Source organism: Carassius gibelio, chromosome B5 (assembly GCF_023724105.1).
Source record: "Carassius gibelio isolate Cgi1373 ecotype wild population from Czech Republic chromosome B5, carGib1.2-hapl.c, whole genome shotgun sequence".
Lineage (NCBI taxonomy): Eukaryota > Metazoa > Chordata > Actinopteri > Cypriniformes > Cyprinidae > Carassius > Carassius gibelio.
Genome location: NC_068400.1, coordinates 34,263,215 through 34,280,378, shown reverse-complemented (window position 1 = coordinate 34,280,378; position 17,164 = coordinate 34,263,215). Strand labels below are relative to the sequence as shown.

General features: G+C 38.8%; 1 protein-coding gene across 1 annotated transcript; it reads right to left on the bottom strand.

Annotated features, from left to right (window-relative positions):
* Positions 1 to 3,993: 3,993 nt before the first annotated feature.
* Positions 3,994 to 15,025, bottom strand: LOC127958395 (myosin heavy chain, fast skeletal muscle-like). The gene is made up of 41 exons (XM_052557259.1): positions 14,950 to 15,025; positions 14,736 to 14,771; positions 14,186 to 14,404; positions 13,954 to 14,097; positions 13,713 to 13,869; positions 13,566 to 13,593; positions 13,352 to 13,460; positions 13,086 to 13,178; positions 12,896 to 12,959; positions 12,710 to 12,808; positions 12,513 to 12,616; positions 12,290 to 12,428; positions 12,057 to 12,175; positions 11,786 to 11,935; positions 11,531 to 11,701; positions 11,140 to 11,440; positions 10,947 to 11,017; positions 10,710 to 10,797; positions 10,497 to 10,614; positions 10,289 to 10,412; positions 10,060 to 10,196; positions 9,313 to 9,568; positions 8,977 to 9,219; positions 8,717 to 8,893; positions 8,374 to 8,519; positions 8,202 to 8,292; positions 7,735 to 8,124; positions 7,520 to 7,646; positions 7,068 to 7,186; positions 6,795 to 6,991; positions 6,526 to 6,709; positions 6,230 to 6,395; positions 6,025 to 6,149; positions 5,593 to 5,901; positions 5,271 to 5,474; positions 5,042 to 5,167; positions 4,785 to 4,955; positions 4,585 to 4,689; positions 4,416 to 4,511; positions 4,200 to 4,331; positions 3,994 to 4,099 (listed from the first exon to the last, which is right to left on the bottom strand). Exons 3-41 carry the CDS (start codon positions 14,390 to 14,392, stop codon positions 4,079 to 4,081), a joined length of 5,808 nt encoding a protein of 1,935 aa, XP_052413219.1. The 5' UTR covers positions 14,393 to 14,404; positions 14,736 to 14,771; positions 14,950 to 15,025; the 3' UTR covers positions 3,994 to 4,078.
* Between the last annotated feature and the right edge of the window lie 2,139 nt (positions 15,026 to 17,164).

The following is a 17,164-nucleotide window of genomic DNA, read 5'->3' as shown; positions in this document are numbered from 1 at the left end:
TACTTGAGAGACTCTCTCTGCACTGCTCTCCTAAACTGGAATATGGATCTGATAAACTGGTCTCTCAACGCAATTGACACCATCTTATCGACGAGAAGCCTGGATTCGGGGGAACCTGACTGCCCTGCCGGAACGTTTGCAGCTGGCTACACGATGGACTCGTGGGCGAATTGGCGGGTCGTGTGTCTGGCGACTCTTTCCGTGGAGGACATTGAAGACATCTACCTATTCGGAACCATGATAACAGGTCTTCTGCTGATTGGATTAGGCTTTGCCCTGGGTTATCGGAAAATTAAGAAGACGGGAACAGCCGTCCAAAGCCTCACAAGGCTGCCCGTCATGATTGAAGTAGTGGGCAGAGCGGTCAGCATTGAGACTGAGACTATTAACCGCAATATGGATAACATCATGAAGAAGCTCACAGATTTGGAAAAGAAATTGGAGAATTTGGAGACCAATGGACAATGAAAAATCTTAGTGACCGTGAAAAGTAATGCGGCTACTAGACCAAACAACTGGTATCTTATCTTCTTTTGGCTTTCTTTACCAGCCTTGGCTGGATGACAAAAATCTCCCAGGCGAGCAGGGCAGCTTGACTTCTCTTGCATTCCTCCACCCTCTCCCACAGACACCTGCTGATTGTTGACATGGCAACTTGCTGTGACGCTGTAAAATCTGCGGACTGAGGCATCTAGAGAGAATCTCAACTCTCCAGGCCTACAAATACACAAACTCTTACACATATACAGATATGCATTCACCCTCCCAACCCCCATGCCCCGCCTTCGCCGCTTTGTTCCACCAGTCTGGCAGGCGGGTCTGTGACTAGCGCTTTCAAGCTGCTGGGACCGGATGGCTGTTTGCCTGCACTGGATTACCTCAACCACCCCAAGTTCCGTACCCAGTTGCAAAGTCGTGTGTCTATGGTGTATTGATTATGTGCTTTTTGTGCAGAGGTGTTTTTCCTGTTCTCATACTGTGCTCCCATAAGGAGCATAGTCTGGGTGTTAGTTTTTTTCTCCTCACTTACCTAATGTTATGCTGTACTTATTTCTTCCTCAAATACCCTGTCTTCCTGTCCTGTCTACCCCACTGTCATATTGTATGTATGTATGTATGGACAGGTTGATGGCTAATTTCGCGGGTACTTGTGACTAGTGACAATAAAGGGCTACTACATTTAGGGCTGAACTGGGATTTGCAAAATGACTATTTCACCTTCCTCGTGTTACAAAATTACAGCAATCGGCTCAGCAATTGACCTATCTTTAAACTTTCCACCCCTTAGTTACTGTTGCTCAGATAAACAAAGTTGCTAACTGTCTTACAATGACAGCTGTCAGTGTGAAAACATTTTCCCTATATTCTTTTGATAAACTTTGGACACAGAAGGACCTCCATTCAAGTTGTACTTTCATGCTATGCCTGGACAGCCTCATCCCCCTCTACTATCACCAGTGGGCAGCAGGGCCCGGTTTGAGGAGCATTCACCCGTGCACTCTGCTCAACCGTGGAGCCAAATATGTGTTGCACTGCACACCCTGAACCTACCTCGGGACGCTATGCCTTTCAACTCAGGTCCCTGCACTCCACCATGCTGCCCTACCGTGGGTACATCTGTGGTTTCTTTGGTCCCACTTGTATAGTTTCTGGAAGCCTGGCTAGTGTTTCCCAGCCTGTCTCACTGGCTCATTCAGACTGTCAGACTCGGCTATGTGATTCAGTTCACCCTGCGTTTCCCAAGTCCAGGGGCATCCAGTTCACCTCCATGCTGACCAGTGATTCTCCTGTCTTACGGGCAGAAATCAAAGTCCTGCAAAGGAGGTGATAGAGCCGGCCCCTCCAGCCGATATTACTTCATTGTACCTAAGAAAGGCATTGGGTTACAAAAAATCTTGGACCTTTGAGTTTTGAATCGGATCCTTCACAAGCTGTTCAAAATGTTGATGCAGAGATGCATTTTCAAATGCATATGGTTTGCAGTAATCGACTTGAAGGGCGCATACTTTCATGTGTCGATTCACCCTCGACACAGTTCGTTTCTCCACTTTGCAAACAAGGGATGGGCATGTCAGTACAATGTCCTTCCCTTCGGGCTGCCCCTGTTGCGCCGCGTCTTTACGAAGGTTGCAGAGGTGGCCCATGTTCCAATGAGAGAACACTGATCACATTCTCAACTATCTTGATTAGGGCTGGGACAACGCGTCGAGGTCATCGATGATGTCTCTCTCTCTCTCTCTCTCTCCCTCGTGCATATTAACCAAAATCATTGGACAAGATAGAAAAAAGGCGGAATGCCAAAGTTTCACGTGGAGCATTCAGAGATTATTTTTTTCCTCCATGACAGGTTGGCTCCCACTGTTAATTTTTTTTTTTTTTTTTTTTTTTTTGGAAAAGCACTCTCTGTATTAGCTTAAAGCCCTCAAGTTTACATTGGTACTGTATTCTTTCAATTGCTCTAAACAATTATTTTGGGTGACCTTTTTTATTGAATGCTAGACATCAAGTTGTTGTTATTTTCATCTGAAAGAAGAACTTTTTTCAGTAAGCTAGGCCCTATGTGTTCAGTAAGCTTGTTTCAGTAAGCTATGTGTTTTCAAGGCTTCAAGGTTTTATTGAATGCTATCTCTATACAAGTGCAAAGTTATGCATTCTTAGTCAGTCTTTTATTTTGTAATTTTAATAGCAATAAAGCATATATTGCAATGTTAAGGAATTCATGTTTTTTTTCATTCAGATATGTAAATCAACATGTATAAATTGTTAGTAGTCAATTAATGGGGAGATAATCGAAATCGAATCGGTCTGAAAAAATGAATCGTTAGATTAATCAATGCATCGAAAAAATAATCGCTAGATTAATCATTTAAAAAATAATACTTTATCCCAGCCCTAATCTTGATGATTGGCTCATCCTGGTTCAGGTGCAGGATCAGTTGTGTGAGCACAGGGACATGGCGCTCAGACACCTCAGCCATTTGGGACTTCGGGTCAACTGGAAATAGCAGACTCTCTCCAGTGCAGATGATCTCTTTTTTTGGTATGGAGTTAGACTCTGTCAACCTGACAGCACGTCTCATAGAGGAACGTGTTTGGACGGTGTTGAACTGCCTGAATTGTCTAGTTTTAAGGTTTAATTTTTCATCAGTTGGTCCATGCAATAGATGCTCCTTTAGAGCCTGCTATCAAATGCTGTTTGATTGTTCTATAGTCTTTGAAATAAGAAAAGAAAACACACCCCTCAAGAGACTGAAGTAAATTAAAAATGCATGCAGATGAATGAGATCGGTTGGCTCATTTAAAAAGGTTAGGTCATATAAGGTATAATTAAACTGCTAGTTCACACAGCTATATTTTTTTTTTTTTCAGATTTTCTCTGTTGAATGAACTATTTATAAATGTAAAAAAGATCACAAAATATTAAGATTTGGCCTAAAATATTATAACTCCCCCATTTCAAGGCTGGGGAAAAAAAAGTTAAACCATAGCAAAGTGAGAAGACTTGAGAAGCAATATATTGCACATTCTCTATCAGTCCAAATCTGTGTGCTTACAAAGTTTACAAGTTAAAGTCTATTCTTGTTTACTGTATCAGTGAGTTACATTTGTTTATTGGTAAGTATAAGTAATTACTTATAGATGTGAGATGAGTTATATATGTTAGTGGGGGTGGTTTAGAAAATTTTTAAATCTAATTGAACAGAAAATGATATTAAACTGTGCAGATCAGTGCTAAGAAATTACATATATTACCTGTTTATTCAATTTTAATGTTTTCCCACAATTTTCCTAATTTAAAATGCCAGTTGTGTAATGAGAGTATTCACTTAAATATTTAATAAGTGGTAGATGATTTGTAGTAATTAATAGGTTAGCAAAATCAGTTTTTTTATATTGGTTCAATACTCATATTTGACCTGTCACTAAAAGCTTTAGACGAAGCATTTATACTGTAATCTAATTGAATGAAACAAATATGAAAATACACTAAACTTAATAAGCATAAGAAAATGCTTTATTGAACAATTTCACATTTTCATATACAAATGGGAGCCGGTGGCACAATATGTGAAGGATTTCACTCAGCTGCCTCTTTGCCCTTGAAAAAAGAGAGAGAGAGAGCACATACATGATTAGTATAAAAGAGAATACATGAGGTAGTTACGCTTGAACAAATATGCATCAGAAAAATAAATTACCTTTCCAGCATCACGGCTCTTGGCTCTGAGCTTGTTGACCTGAGACTCAGCGATGTCTGCACGCTCCTCAGCCTCCTCCAACTCATGCTGCGCCTTCCTCAACTTGGAAAGGTGAGTATTGGCTTGTTCCTCCTGCAAATCCACACACAATTATATCAGCAGCAGAAGATCTAATATGTTTAGAAGGTGCTTCTAGATCTTAAAAGAGGTACTCACAGCTTCTTCAGACTGCCTCTTGTAAGCCTTGACCTTCAGCTGAAGCTTGTCAACCAGATCCTGCAGTCTGTTGAGGTTCTTCTTATCCTCCTCAGTCTGCAGATAATACATGTTCCTCAGATTAAAACATATTCAGATTAATGTGTCCTGAAGTTTTTTATATATGTACCTGGTAGGTGAGCTCCTTGACTCTTCTCTCATATTTGCGGACACCTTTAACAGCATCAGCTCCACGTCTCTGCTCTGCTTCAACTTCAGCCTCAAGCTCACGGACCTTAATGTTTAGACATGTTTAGACACTGGATAATGTCCACATCAACACTATAAATATCAGGATAAAGGAGGACATCAGAATAAAGGCAGTCTTACTCTGGACTCCAGTTTCTGGAGTTGTTTCTTTCCTCCCTTCATGGCCAGATTTTCAGCCTCATCCAGACGGTGCTGCAGGTCCTTCACTGTCACCTCCAGATTCTTCTTCATCCTCTCAAGGTGAGAACTGGTGTCCTGCTCCTTCTTGAGTTCCTCTGCCATCATTGCAGCCTTTTGCAGTGATATAGATAAATATTAGTTTGCATTTTTAAGCATACAAGTGTTTTGTTAATCATTAGGCAGCTACTGTTTCTCACATCAGTGATGGCCTTCTTGGCCTTCTCCTCTGCGTTTCTGGCTTCCTGTACAGTGTCATCAACTTCACTCTGGATCTGAACAAGGTCAGTCTCAAGCTTCTTCTTGGTGTTCAGGAGACTTGTGTTCTATAACATGGAAAGCAACAGTATGAACATTTTAAATAAGGCTCTCAATTTCCTTATTTTCATTGTAGAATTAATTTCTTTGTAAAATACATTATGCTGTTACCTGAGAGTGCAGCAGCCCAACACGCTCACTGGCGTCCACCAGCTCTTGTTCAGCCACTTTGCGGCCTCTCTCTGTCTGCTCCAGAGCAGCTCTCAGCTCCTCAATCTCAGCTTGCATCAGAGTGTTTCTGCGCTCCACCATTGCCACCTGCTCCTTCATGTCTTCCTGTCCTCTCACAGCATCGTCAAGGTGCAGCTGGGCATCCTGAACATAACAATAACATTACAGTAAGCTTTTGATGTGCTTTCTGTTTACCCTTACTTAACATAGCTTTGATTATACCAACATGAATGAACCGATAAACCACAGAGAAGGCATATACCTTGAGTTGTCCCTGAATGTTCCTGAGCTGTTTCTGGGCCTCAGAAGCCTGGCGATTGGCATGGCTCAGCTGAATCTCCATCTCATTAAGGTCTCCCTCCATCTTCTTCTTGATTCTCAGGGCATCATTCCTGCTCCTGACCTCAGAGTCCAGAGTGCTCTGCATGGATTCAATGACTCTCTGGCTGTTCCTCTTGATCTGCTCCATCTCCTCATCCTTCTCTGCAAGCTTCCTGTCTATCTCCCCCTTGACCTGGTTAAGCTCAAGCTGGACACGAAGAATCTTGGACTCCTCATGCTCCAGGGTGCCCTATGAAAAATTTGTTTTTTAATTTTTTATAAATATTTACATATTTACACCACAAAAATATGCATTAATAACACAGTATTATGGTTCCCTGCCAGAATTACATATATAACTCCAGATACTCACTTCAGCCTCCTCCAGGGCGGTCTGAATCTCTGCCTTTTCAGTCTCCACTGCCTTCTTGGCCTTTTCCAGCTCATGGATGCTCTTACCAGTATCACCCAGCTGCTCTGTCAGGTCTGAAATCTCCTCTGTAGAAAGGAAAAATATAATCTATATATATTGGCATTCATTTATCATATATATTTACTTTTTAATGTTTCAGTCTTACGCTGCAGATTCTTGTTCTCTCTTTTGAGGGTCTCCAGCTGATCCAAAGACTCCTCATAGGAGTTTTTCATCTTGAACAGCTCAGTGCTGAGTGAACGAGCCTCTTTCTGGGCACCTTCCAGCTCTGCCTGACCTTCTTCATATTTCTGCTTCCATTCTGCCAGGACCTTCAATGGAGGTATTTATTCATATTAAGATCAGATATGTTCAACTTATAGCATGCTGAAATAACGCCCACACAACTTTTTTGGAAACAATATCTTATTAAAGTATGACTTTTTTTGTTTTGCTTTTAACCTTGTCAAAGTTCCTCTGCTTCTTGTCAAGGTTGGCAGCCAAAGAATTGGCTCTCTCCACATCAATCATGAGGTCCTCCACTTCACCCTGGAGTCTCTGTTTGGTCTTCTCCAGAGATGCACATTTGGAGTTCACAGCCTCAATTTGTTCTTCTGCATCTTGCAGACGCTGAGCCAACTTCTTCCTACAATGCATTTGTAAACACCAGTTTTAAAATGAAAGACTTTTCCATATGAACACATAGTCATCAGCTCTTGTGATGTTCATACTTGGACTCTTCAAGCTCCTCAGTGCGCTGGATGGCGTCAGTTTCATATTTGGTTCTCCACTGTGCAACTTCACTGTTGGCCTTTGACATTCCCCTCTGCAGCTCAGCCTTTGCCTCCTGCTCTTCCTCAAACTGCTCACGGAGCAGGTCGCAGTCATGACGGGCTGATTGCACAGCATGGGCCAGTGCATTCTTAGCCTAGGAGACAAAGTCACATAATATTATCTTTGTTGCATAGTAAGTGGAAATTATGTGTTTGTGTTGATGCACTTACCTTAATCTCCTCTTCAATCTGCCTCTTAAGCTCCTCAATTTGCTGAGTGAAAGCTTGTTTGCCTCTGGTGAGCTGAGAAACCAGAGCTTCTTTCTCCTCCAGTTGACGGCCAAACTCACCTTTAGAGATTTACATTTACAAAATGACTGGTAAGATATAAGAGTGTTGGAGATAATGTTATATATCTATGTTAATGAATGGAAAAAATAATTTTTTATTTGGACGGTTTATCAGCGGATGTTGATAAACCGTCAATAGATAAAGGTAAGTCAGCGATATTTATACTATGGGATTGATTACTTGATTATGGTCCACCTGTGTTGATTAGGCTAAGTATCTGATGGGCTCCTTCCGAATCTTGTTAATAAAACATCATTTAGATGTATATTAAGGCATTTTGGTAGTGAATGTTTTTTTTATATGCAATTTTAAGATTTTTTTTGCATTGTTACCATTTTCAGTTTGAAGTCTTGCTCTTTGAGCACTGAGGTCATTTAACTGCCGAAGGTTTTCGTCATTCTTGGACTTTATTTCACTTAGTTGGTCCTCAAGGGTGCGGCAAATCTTCTCAAGATTGGCCTGTAAACCACAAAATCATTTGTTTCTTAAGAATCTTAACCATATTTGTTACATTTCCTTAAAAAGATTTAAGAATCAATTGTCAAACCTTTGCTTTGGCAACAGCCTCCATGTTGCTGGAGAGATCATCGATCTCCATTTTGAATTCACTCTTCTCTTTCTCAAGCTTCTGCTTGACACGCTGGAGGTTGTCGATTTGCTCTCCCAGCTCGGCCACACTGTCTGCCTGCTTCTTACGGAGGGCAGCAGCCGTAGCTTCATGTTGGAGGGTGGACTCTTCAAGATCACGACGCAGCTTCTGGAATTCAGCTTCACGCTTCTTATTCATCTCGATCTGAGCAGCAGTGGCTCCTCCAGCCTCCTCAAGCCTCTCACTGATCTCCTCAAGTTCCCTGGAGAGATCAGCTCTCTGCTTCTCAACCTTGGCACGAGCAGCACGCTCAGCCTCAATCTCTTCCTCCAGTTCCTCAATGCGAGCCTACAGTGGTATTAATAAAACCTTATTAGCCTTTATTTTACCATTGCCTTTAACAGCAAAAAGAAAAAAAAAAATACCTGAAGCTCCTTGATCTTCTTCTGGAGTTGAGCACCCAGAGATTGTTCATCTTCAATCTTGCTGAGCAGCTGGCTTGTTTCAAAGTCTTTTCTGTGTGTAAAAGGGGAATAATGAATGATTTGAAATAAATGATAACCGTTATTTTTGAAAGAGTTTACAAAAACTTCCTACTTCTTCAGCTTCTCATCAGATTGTTGCTTGTCATTCTCGAGGTCCATGATGGACTCTTGGGCTAATTTCAGGTCTCCTTCAAGCTTTCTCTTTGCTCTCTCAAGGTCCATGCGGAGCTTCTTCTCTTGTTCAAGGGAACCTTCCAGCTAAACAGTTTGATGTTGGTATTGTGTTAATTAAATGGATTAATTATTAGCACCATTATTATTTGATTCATTTTAACATGTGACAACTTATACACCTTATGAATTTAATGTATTTAACATTTAGTCACTACTTCTACTCATGGTATGAAAAATAAAAAATGGTATATTCAAAGTATAACCTAATTATTACGACTCACATCATCAACTTGCTGCTCAAGCTTTGTCTTGGATTTGGTCAGGGTGTTGACTTTGTCCTCTTCTGCCTGGAGATCATCCAGGGTCTGCTGATGTGCCTCTTGGAGGGCTTTCTTCTCCTTCGTAAGTTTGCCAATGCTCTCGTCCTGAGCTGCCATTTCCTCAGTCAAGTTTTTGACCTGTTTTTTTTCCCCCAAATGAGCTCATTTAATATACCATATCATAATATAAAACTATTAATCAAAACAACAAAATCTCCAACCTTGTTCTCAGTGGCATGTTTCTCCTTTTCCACTTTTGCCAAGGTGAGCTCCAGGTCATCAATGTCTTTCTTCAGCTCAGAGCACTCATCCTCCAGCTTCCTCTTCTTGGCTGTCAGTTCAGCATTGATTTCTTCCTCATCTTCCAGTCTCTCAGTTGTCTCTTTGAGTTTAGCTTCAAGCTGGATTTTGTTCTTGATCAGACCTTCACACCTCTCCTCAGCATCTGACAGATTCTCAGATTCCTGTTAGGAAAATAGATTGTTATCTCTTTGAAAACCCCTTTGTTACATTTTAATGGAGATACATTTCAGTTAATTCACATAGGTAAAACTCACAGATGCTACTTGCAGCTGCAGATCATTTTTCTCCTGCAGCAGTGACACCATCTTCTCTTCAAGCTCCTTCTTTTTGGCTTCAGCCTTGGCAAGATCTTCTTTGCATTTTGTAAAGTCCTCTTTCATGGTTGCCAGCTCCTTCTCAGTCTCAGCACTCTTCAGCAGAGGCTTAATCTTGTAGTAAACCTTCATCCATGGCCAGTGTTTGACGTTCATGAAAGAGCGGACGTTGTATTGGATGGTGTAAATTGCCTCCCTGATTAAATCATTTAGATAATTAGTAACTGATGAATGCACTTATTTTTATACGTGTCTACACAATACTTCCTACATGTCTTACATGTATCAAAAAATGTAAGTAAAAAATATGTATAAAAACAGAAAAGGTACTTTTCTGTCAAGATATTATACGTTTAGTTTTCAGATATTTCCTTTAACCCTAAATCACAACACAATGCAATGTGTAATTCAGAATATAAGTAACAATACGTGTTTTTTCCCTGAAATCTGTATTAACACAAAATAATAAAAACATGGTTGTTGTAAATATAAGTAAATCTTAAATATTTTCCAAAATACTTTTTTGCCATAGAGAGGAACAAATCTTATTGATTATTCATTGACATTCTGAAGTAATGTGTGGAAAGAAACATTGCAATAAATATTTCCACTGATAAAAGGTTTATACTAACTGAAATAGATAAATATGAGAATCAGAGGTTTTGTTCCTTTCATGACATTCCTCACCTCCTCTCCATCATCTTCACAAACTCTTTCCTCATCAGATAACCACGGCAAAGAGCCTGAGTCATTGTGACCAGAGCAGCCAGTTTCTCATCACGCATCTCTTCAAGAGTACCCAGAAGACCAGCTTTGAAGAACACCTTAATATACAATAAATGACAGTGATTATAACAGAAAAATCTTATACAATAAATCATTAAATTTTTTAAAAGCTGTAAAGTAAAATATGAACCTTTGTGTGTCCAAATCTGTACTGGTCGTGATCAACGTCGATGGATCCCAGGAGTTTCTCAGAAGCTTTCTTGTTGTCAATAAACTGTCCCTCTGGGATTACACTGGCATTCAGCACCTTGTATCTGTTGAAGGTTAATCAAAATGTTTCATATCCTCCAATTAAGAGCCTCATACAGTAAATGTTTTTTTCATGTGGTCCCTGCTACCTCTGCTTGAAGTCACCATAGAGGATTCTGCTGGGGAAGCCCTTTCTGCAGATTCTGATGCCCTCCAGCACACCGTTACACCTCAGCTGGTGGATAACCAGGTGGTTCTCCATGAGACCTATAAAGGACAGTTTAGATCATGAGCTTGGTAAATTAATAAAAGTATTATTACTGTGTAAATGACAGATATCAGTAATCCCTTTGATACTTTACCTGGGATCTTGGACTCATTGGGAATCAGACAGCGCACAAAGTGAGGGTGAGTGCTCCTCAAGTTGGTCATGAGCTTGCCCAAGTTCTCCTGTGTAATCACCAAAAGTTACAGCTTTCTTAGTCACATTGACTGACTTGTTGATATATAATTTCTCTGATGTAGAGTCAAGCAAGCTGATGTACAGTCATTGCTTTCACTGCATCATTATTCAAATTTGGTTTCAAACAAAGACGTACTCTAAACTGTGAAGACACAGTCTGCATGGAACCACCCTTCTTCTTGCCTCCCTTCTTTCCACCACCAGTCTCTATGCAGATAAAGAGACAAAGGAAGACACATAATGTAATAACCAGAAGAAAGTGCAAAATTAAATCAGTGTTTGGTTAATTAAATTAGCACAGTTTAATTAACACTTAAATGTTTCATTACCCTCAACAACAGGTGGGTAGAGAGTAGCCAGCAGTTTGACAGAAGACTTCTGGTAAAGTTGCACAACAGACTCGTTCAGTGGATCCTTGTTCTTGTCCAACCAGCCAGAAATGTTGTAGTCCACAGTTCCAGCGTAGTGGACCAGGGAGAAGTGGGCCTCAGCCTTGCCTTTGGCAGGCTTTGGTTTCTGGAAAGCATTGCACTTGCCAAGATGCTGATCATACAGCTTGTTCTTGAAGGAAGTGTCTGAAGCCTTGGGGAACATGCACTCCTCTTCAAGAATGGAGAAGATACCCATGGGCTGTTTATAAAAGAATGTTGTTTATTATTAAAAATGTATACTTTTGAAAATGGAAAATGGAAATTAATAAGTTCATAAACCAGTAAAAACCTTCTCAATGAGCTCAATGCAAGCAGCCAAGTCCATGCCAAAGTCAATGAATTCCCAAACAATGCCCTCCTTCTTGTACTCCTCTTGTTCCAGCACAAACATGTGGTGGTTGAAAAACTGTTGCAGTTTCTCGTTGGTGAAGTTGATGCACAGCTGTTCCATGCTGTTGAACTGGAGAAAGAGACAGGATCATTTACTGGCAGCTGAATGTGACTCTATTTTCCATAAAGACAGATAAACATAAAACATTCTTACATCAAAAATCTCAAAGCCAGCGATATCCAGCACACCAATGAAGAAATTTCTTTGCTGTTTTGTGTCCAACATCTGGTTGATACGAACGACCATCCACAAGAACATCCTCTCATAGATAGATTTGCACAAGGCGCTAACAGAGTTGTAAACCTGTAAGAATAGAGTGAATTTTTATTAAAAACTTTTTGATTTGCTATATTCAATCATGATTTTCAAGATGAACACAAATGACATGATGGAGATATGTTATTACATATATATCTACACACACCTGTGGCACTGTTTGGCCTTTGGTCACAAACTCGTTTCCAACTTTTACTCTGGGATAGCACAAAGCCTTCAGCATATCAGCAGAGTTCAAACCCAGAAGGTAGGAGATTTTGTCAGCCTCTGCCATGTAAAAGTAGCAACAACAACAACAACAAAAATTACGTATAACGAAATGTGGATCTCTCAATCCAAACACTGCATGTAATCAGACACATTAGTTCTATTTAGTCTCACCCTCTGTGCCATCAGGCTCAGCCTGCTCCTCACGCTGCTTCTGCTTGAACTTCATGTTACCATGATGAAGCACAGCTCCAGTGAACTTGTAGATGCACATCTTCTCCTCAGCAGTGAAGCCCAGAATGTCAATAGCAGTCTGGAAATTTCATTCAGAAAAGAACAAGCTCTATGATAAGCCATGTTTACATTGAGTTTGTTATTTAAAACAGCATTGACTCACATCAGTAGCAACCAGCTCCTCTTTATCATCAATGCTTGCCACTGTGATCTGACCCTGACTGCACATGGGGAAGTCATAAGGGTTGGTGGTGATGAGCGTCATTTCTGTAAAATACATTTATATTAATATTTATTACATAGAATTGTACAATATTATCTGTACAATATAGTAAATATTAAACAAATATGTGCATCTACCAATCAGCTCAGGCTTATGGTTGGTCATCATCTGGTAGAAGATGTGGTAGCCTCTCTCATCTGAAAGCTGGAACGTCACTCTAGACTTCTCCAGCAGATCTGTTGAGAGAATGTACTTGTGTCACAATCATCTGAAGCATGACAGACAAATGTGGAGGATGGATAAATAAGATCATGTCCACCTACATGTCTCAATATCAGCACTAGCCAGTTTTCCTGATGTGCCGAAATGAATTCTGATGAATTTACCCTGTTTAAAATAAAATGAACATTTGAGTTGCTGTACTGTATTAATAAAACAACAACAAAAAATACTCAACAAAGCTAAGCTAAATATTTCTAAATTATGTTTGAATATAAAAATAGCTTGACTTACAAAACGAGAGGAGTTGTCATTTCTCACAGTCTTGGCATTACCATAAGCCTCAAGCAGAGGGTTAGCAGCAATGATCTGATCCTCAAGAGAGCCCTGTTTGATGTTTAAAGGGGTTTCAGTTATTTTCTCTTGTATGTGTCATCACTGTTTGCAGACATTTTTTATTTCACATACTGTATCATATATTGTGTGAGACTAGAGTAATTCAGTATTAATTTTTAATATCTTTCAGAGTAATATATTTATCATAGTTTTGTATCTCATACCTGCATTTTGCTGGCATTCTCTTTCTTCTTGTCACCATGAACTGCAACTGTGGCAAAGTACTGGATGACACGTTTGGTGTTCACAGTCTTTCCAGCACCAGATTCTCCACTGGTTTAATAGAAGAGAAATGATGATAAGTAATGTAGAAGTTCCACCAGAGCAAAATATAACCATTCTCAACATCTCAAACAGTAGATTAGGCTAGATACATACGTAATCAGGACAGACTGGTTCTCTCTGTCTGCAAATGAAAAGGTAATAATTTTTCAGCCATTGTTATGTGAATAATATATATAAATGTGAATCTGTCATGCCAAAATCAACTTAGAAATAATTCAGATCACATAAATCAGATCTTACCAGTCAGCATGGCCTGATAGGCGTTGTCAGAGACAGAGAAGATGTGGGGTGGGGCCTCCATACGCTTCTTGCCTCTGTAGGCAGCCACCACTTCTGCATCATACACTGGGAGCCACTTGTAGGGGTTCACAGTAGCGCAAAAAAGCCCAGAGTAAGTCTGAAATGAGCAGAGAAGTGGTCAGATTGCAACAACACTGACAAAATGAATTTAAATGCTGTTTTACTTTGCTCCAGAACTTACGTAGATCATCCATGCGGCATAACGCTCTTTGAGGTTATACAGCACAGAGGGTTCATTGAGATGGGTCATCATGGCCATGTCCTCAATCTTGTCAAACTTTGGAGGATTCATTGGGTGGACATCATCCTCCTTTGCAACTCTCTCCTATAAATTTGATCCATTAAATTAGAACAATCATAAAAAAGTTTAAGATTATGTAAGTAAAAGTTTTTGTGGAATGATGAAATTTCACCTCTTTAGTGTCATTCACAATGACAGTGACTTTGCCACCATCTCTGCTCTTGATCGTTCCCTTGACGTACAGCTCTTTATCATCAACCACATAGCAAGCAGCTTTGGCATCAAATGGTTTGTTCTGAGCCTCGATTCTCTCCTTCTCAGGCTTACGGAGGTAAATTGCAGCCTTGCCATAAATGGCCATCTCCGCGTCCGTACTCATGGTGGCAGCTCACTTCAAGAATATAAAGATTGTCACAGAAATTCAGTATTAGATCAGTAATTTTATAATTAATGTAAAATTAGTTTGTGTAGAGTTTTAACTCCAACCCTAATAAAAGACTCCTGAAAGGTAACAGGTTCTCCAGTTTGATCAGGGTTTAAATTAAACTCTGCAAACCAGAGTTCACTGTTAAGGCCAGATTTAAGGAAACCCTGCAGTAAAGCCTGGATATTGATTATATATTCTAAAACAAGTGTATTATGCCAGAGCACTAATGCACTTTTCAGTTAGTTTATTTTTCCCCATAAAATGTCTTTAGTTTAATATATCATCTTAACCTTACCACAATTCCACACACTTCTGATGAAAGTCTGCAATACTGTAATATACAAAGTACAATGTTAAATTAAAGCCATTCTTTTTCATAAAAAAAAAAAAAAATACAAATATGAACTATAATTGAATTACATATAGTTGATGATTATTAATATATAAGATGCCATACATTTTTTTTAAACTGTGTACACCATGAAAATGAAATGAAAGTTTTCTCTCACCACAAGCAAGCTGCGGCTGGACTTCTGAACGCAACAGTCTCCAGTCCTGCTCCGGCTCTTTATACTGTACATGCTCTGCAAGCAATGCAGGAGTTAAATTTGGCTAATGCCAAATATGGCAAAATTTGTTATGAAAATGATCAGATGGACCATTTGGTAACACCCAAACTAGGTTATAACTAAAATAGAAACAACTTCAGAATAACTTAAAATAATTTAACCTCAGAACTTAACACTTAATAATGCAATATTACATAATAAGTTAAACTTTTCAAATTTAAACAGCAAAAAGACTAAAACTTATGTTTAATATAACACTTATGTGTCTACCAAAATAAGTTTGTAATTCTTTTTCATTTATTTTTCATGTATCTTGGTGTGTATTGCTTGACTACATAAAATAAGATTCTTTTTAGTAAAAATAAATCTTAAAATGCTAGACATATAGACCAAACAATGAGTTATAGCAGACAATTAAATAGATTTTTATAAGTTGCAAGTATTGGGTATTTGAATCGTTGGTTAAAAATGTGTAATTATTTGCTATGCTTTATTATTATTATTATTATTATTATTGTTACAATTAAACTCTTATTGACATTAACAAATCAGTGTGACAGGATTTATATATTTATCACATATTCAGTGTATATTCTGTTGACTTCTTTATTCAGTGTGCTGTAATCTGAATAACAGATCATTTGCAATTGCATTTGCTATTTGCTCATGTATGTATTTCTTTCACATTTTATTGCCGTGCTTGATGAGTTTACATTCCACAGACAGGCACACTCATGGATTAGATTTCATTTTAAACCTGTGTGTCTGCACTATTAGAACTCTGACTGTTCTAAAATTGGCTCCAGTAACACTGCATGGGTGTCTTTTTTATGTTTTTAGTTTAAATTCAAAATAATTAAAACTATATAACTTATATGACTGTCAGATGAATGTGTCAAACAGCGAACAAGATTGATAAAACCTTGCTCTTGTCTTGACAGTGAAGGTTTCTATGATTTGATGCTTACAAATCTCTGAGTTATTATTTGGGGTAGTGACATTGCAGACCTCAGCTGTACTTGTGTTCCTGCTACTAATTTAAGCCTATTTGACTTTTGCATGCTGATTTATATGATTAACCAAAACATGATTGTGTTTATTACACTAAAACCATTTCAATAAACTCATTAGTCTTCATACAGTGCCATTTTACATTCCAAATGTTTATTCTGCTCCATCAAATAGGAGTATCTGATACTGTCACCTTAGATATTTAATTGGATCAGTTTGACATAGATTGGTGCACGTAACCAGGCAATAATTATTATTTTTTTTCAGACTATAAGGATAATGGGATGTATAACTGACAGAGTGTATGAGGATATGATGTTCATGTAATCATTAACAAAATCACCTTCATCTTCATTATCATCAACTTTATTGCCGGTAAACAGTAATTCAAACTACATTTACATACTATTCCAGAGTTCCTGCACGTCTTAAATACTTAAATTCAGTAATATCAAATGCAATGCCATAAAAAGTCTTAAACATGTTAAATGTAATAAGAAAAATCTTAATGATCATTTTAAGAGGTCTAAATTTGGGGAAAAACAGGAATTGTAACATGACTTACAGATTACTATGTTCCATGTATTTCTAAAACACATTTAATAATGCCCAAAGGCCGACCAAAGTGCTGTACAATAATTACAATACAAATACACATAAAAAAGAAACAAAAACAAAAAAAACAATTAGAGACAATAAAACGAGATAAAACTACATGTTAAAAGCTGAGACAAACAAATGAAATTTGAGACTGGATTAAAGCTCTCATAAAGTGGAAGCCATTTTAATTTGGGTCTGGAGATTATTTAACAGAGTGGAACCAGCCCATAGAATGTATAAAACCGGTCCAGACTCATCAAAGGCTCTATTGCCCCTTGTTTTCAAGCTGGTTCTGGGAACCTGGCAACGTTCTGGGAATTGTGTCTTGACCTAAGTCATCAATTAGTAGTGTAGGGGTGGAGTATAAATAATACGATTTTATATTCAATTCTATGCTGAACCTGAAGCCAGAAGGGGCATAACATGAGACATTTTTTTACATCCCTTCAGGAATCTAGCTGCTGCATTTAGTACTACTTGTAAACCAGAAATTTGAGTCTTTGAAGCATCATGATATAGAGAGTTACAACAATCCAGGTGAGAT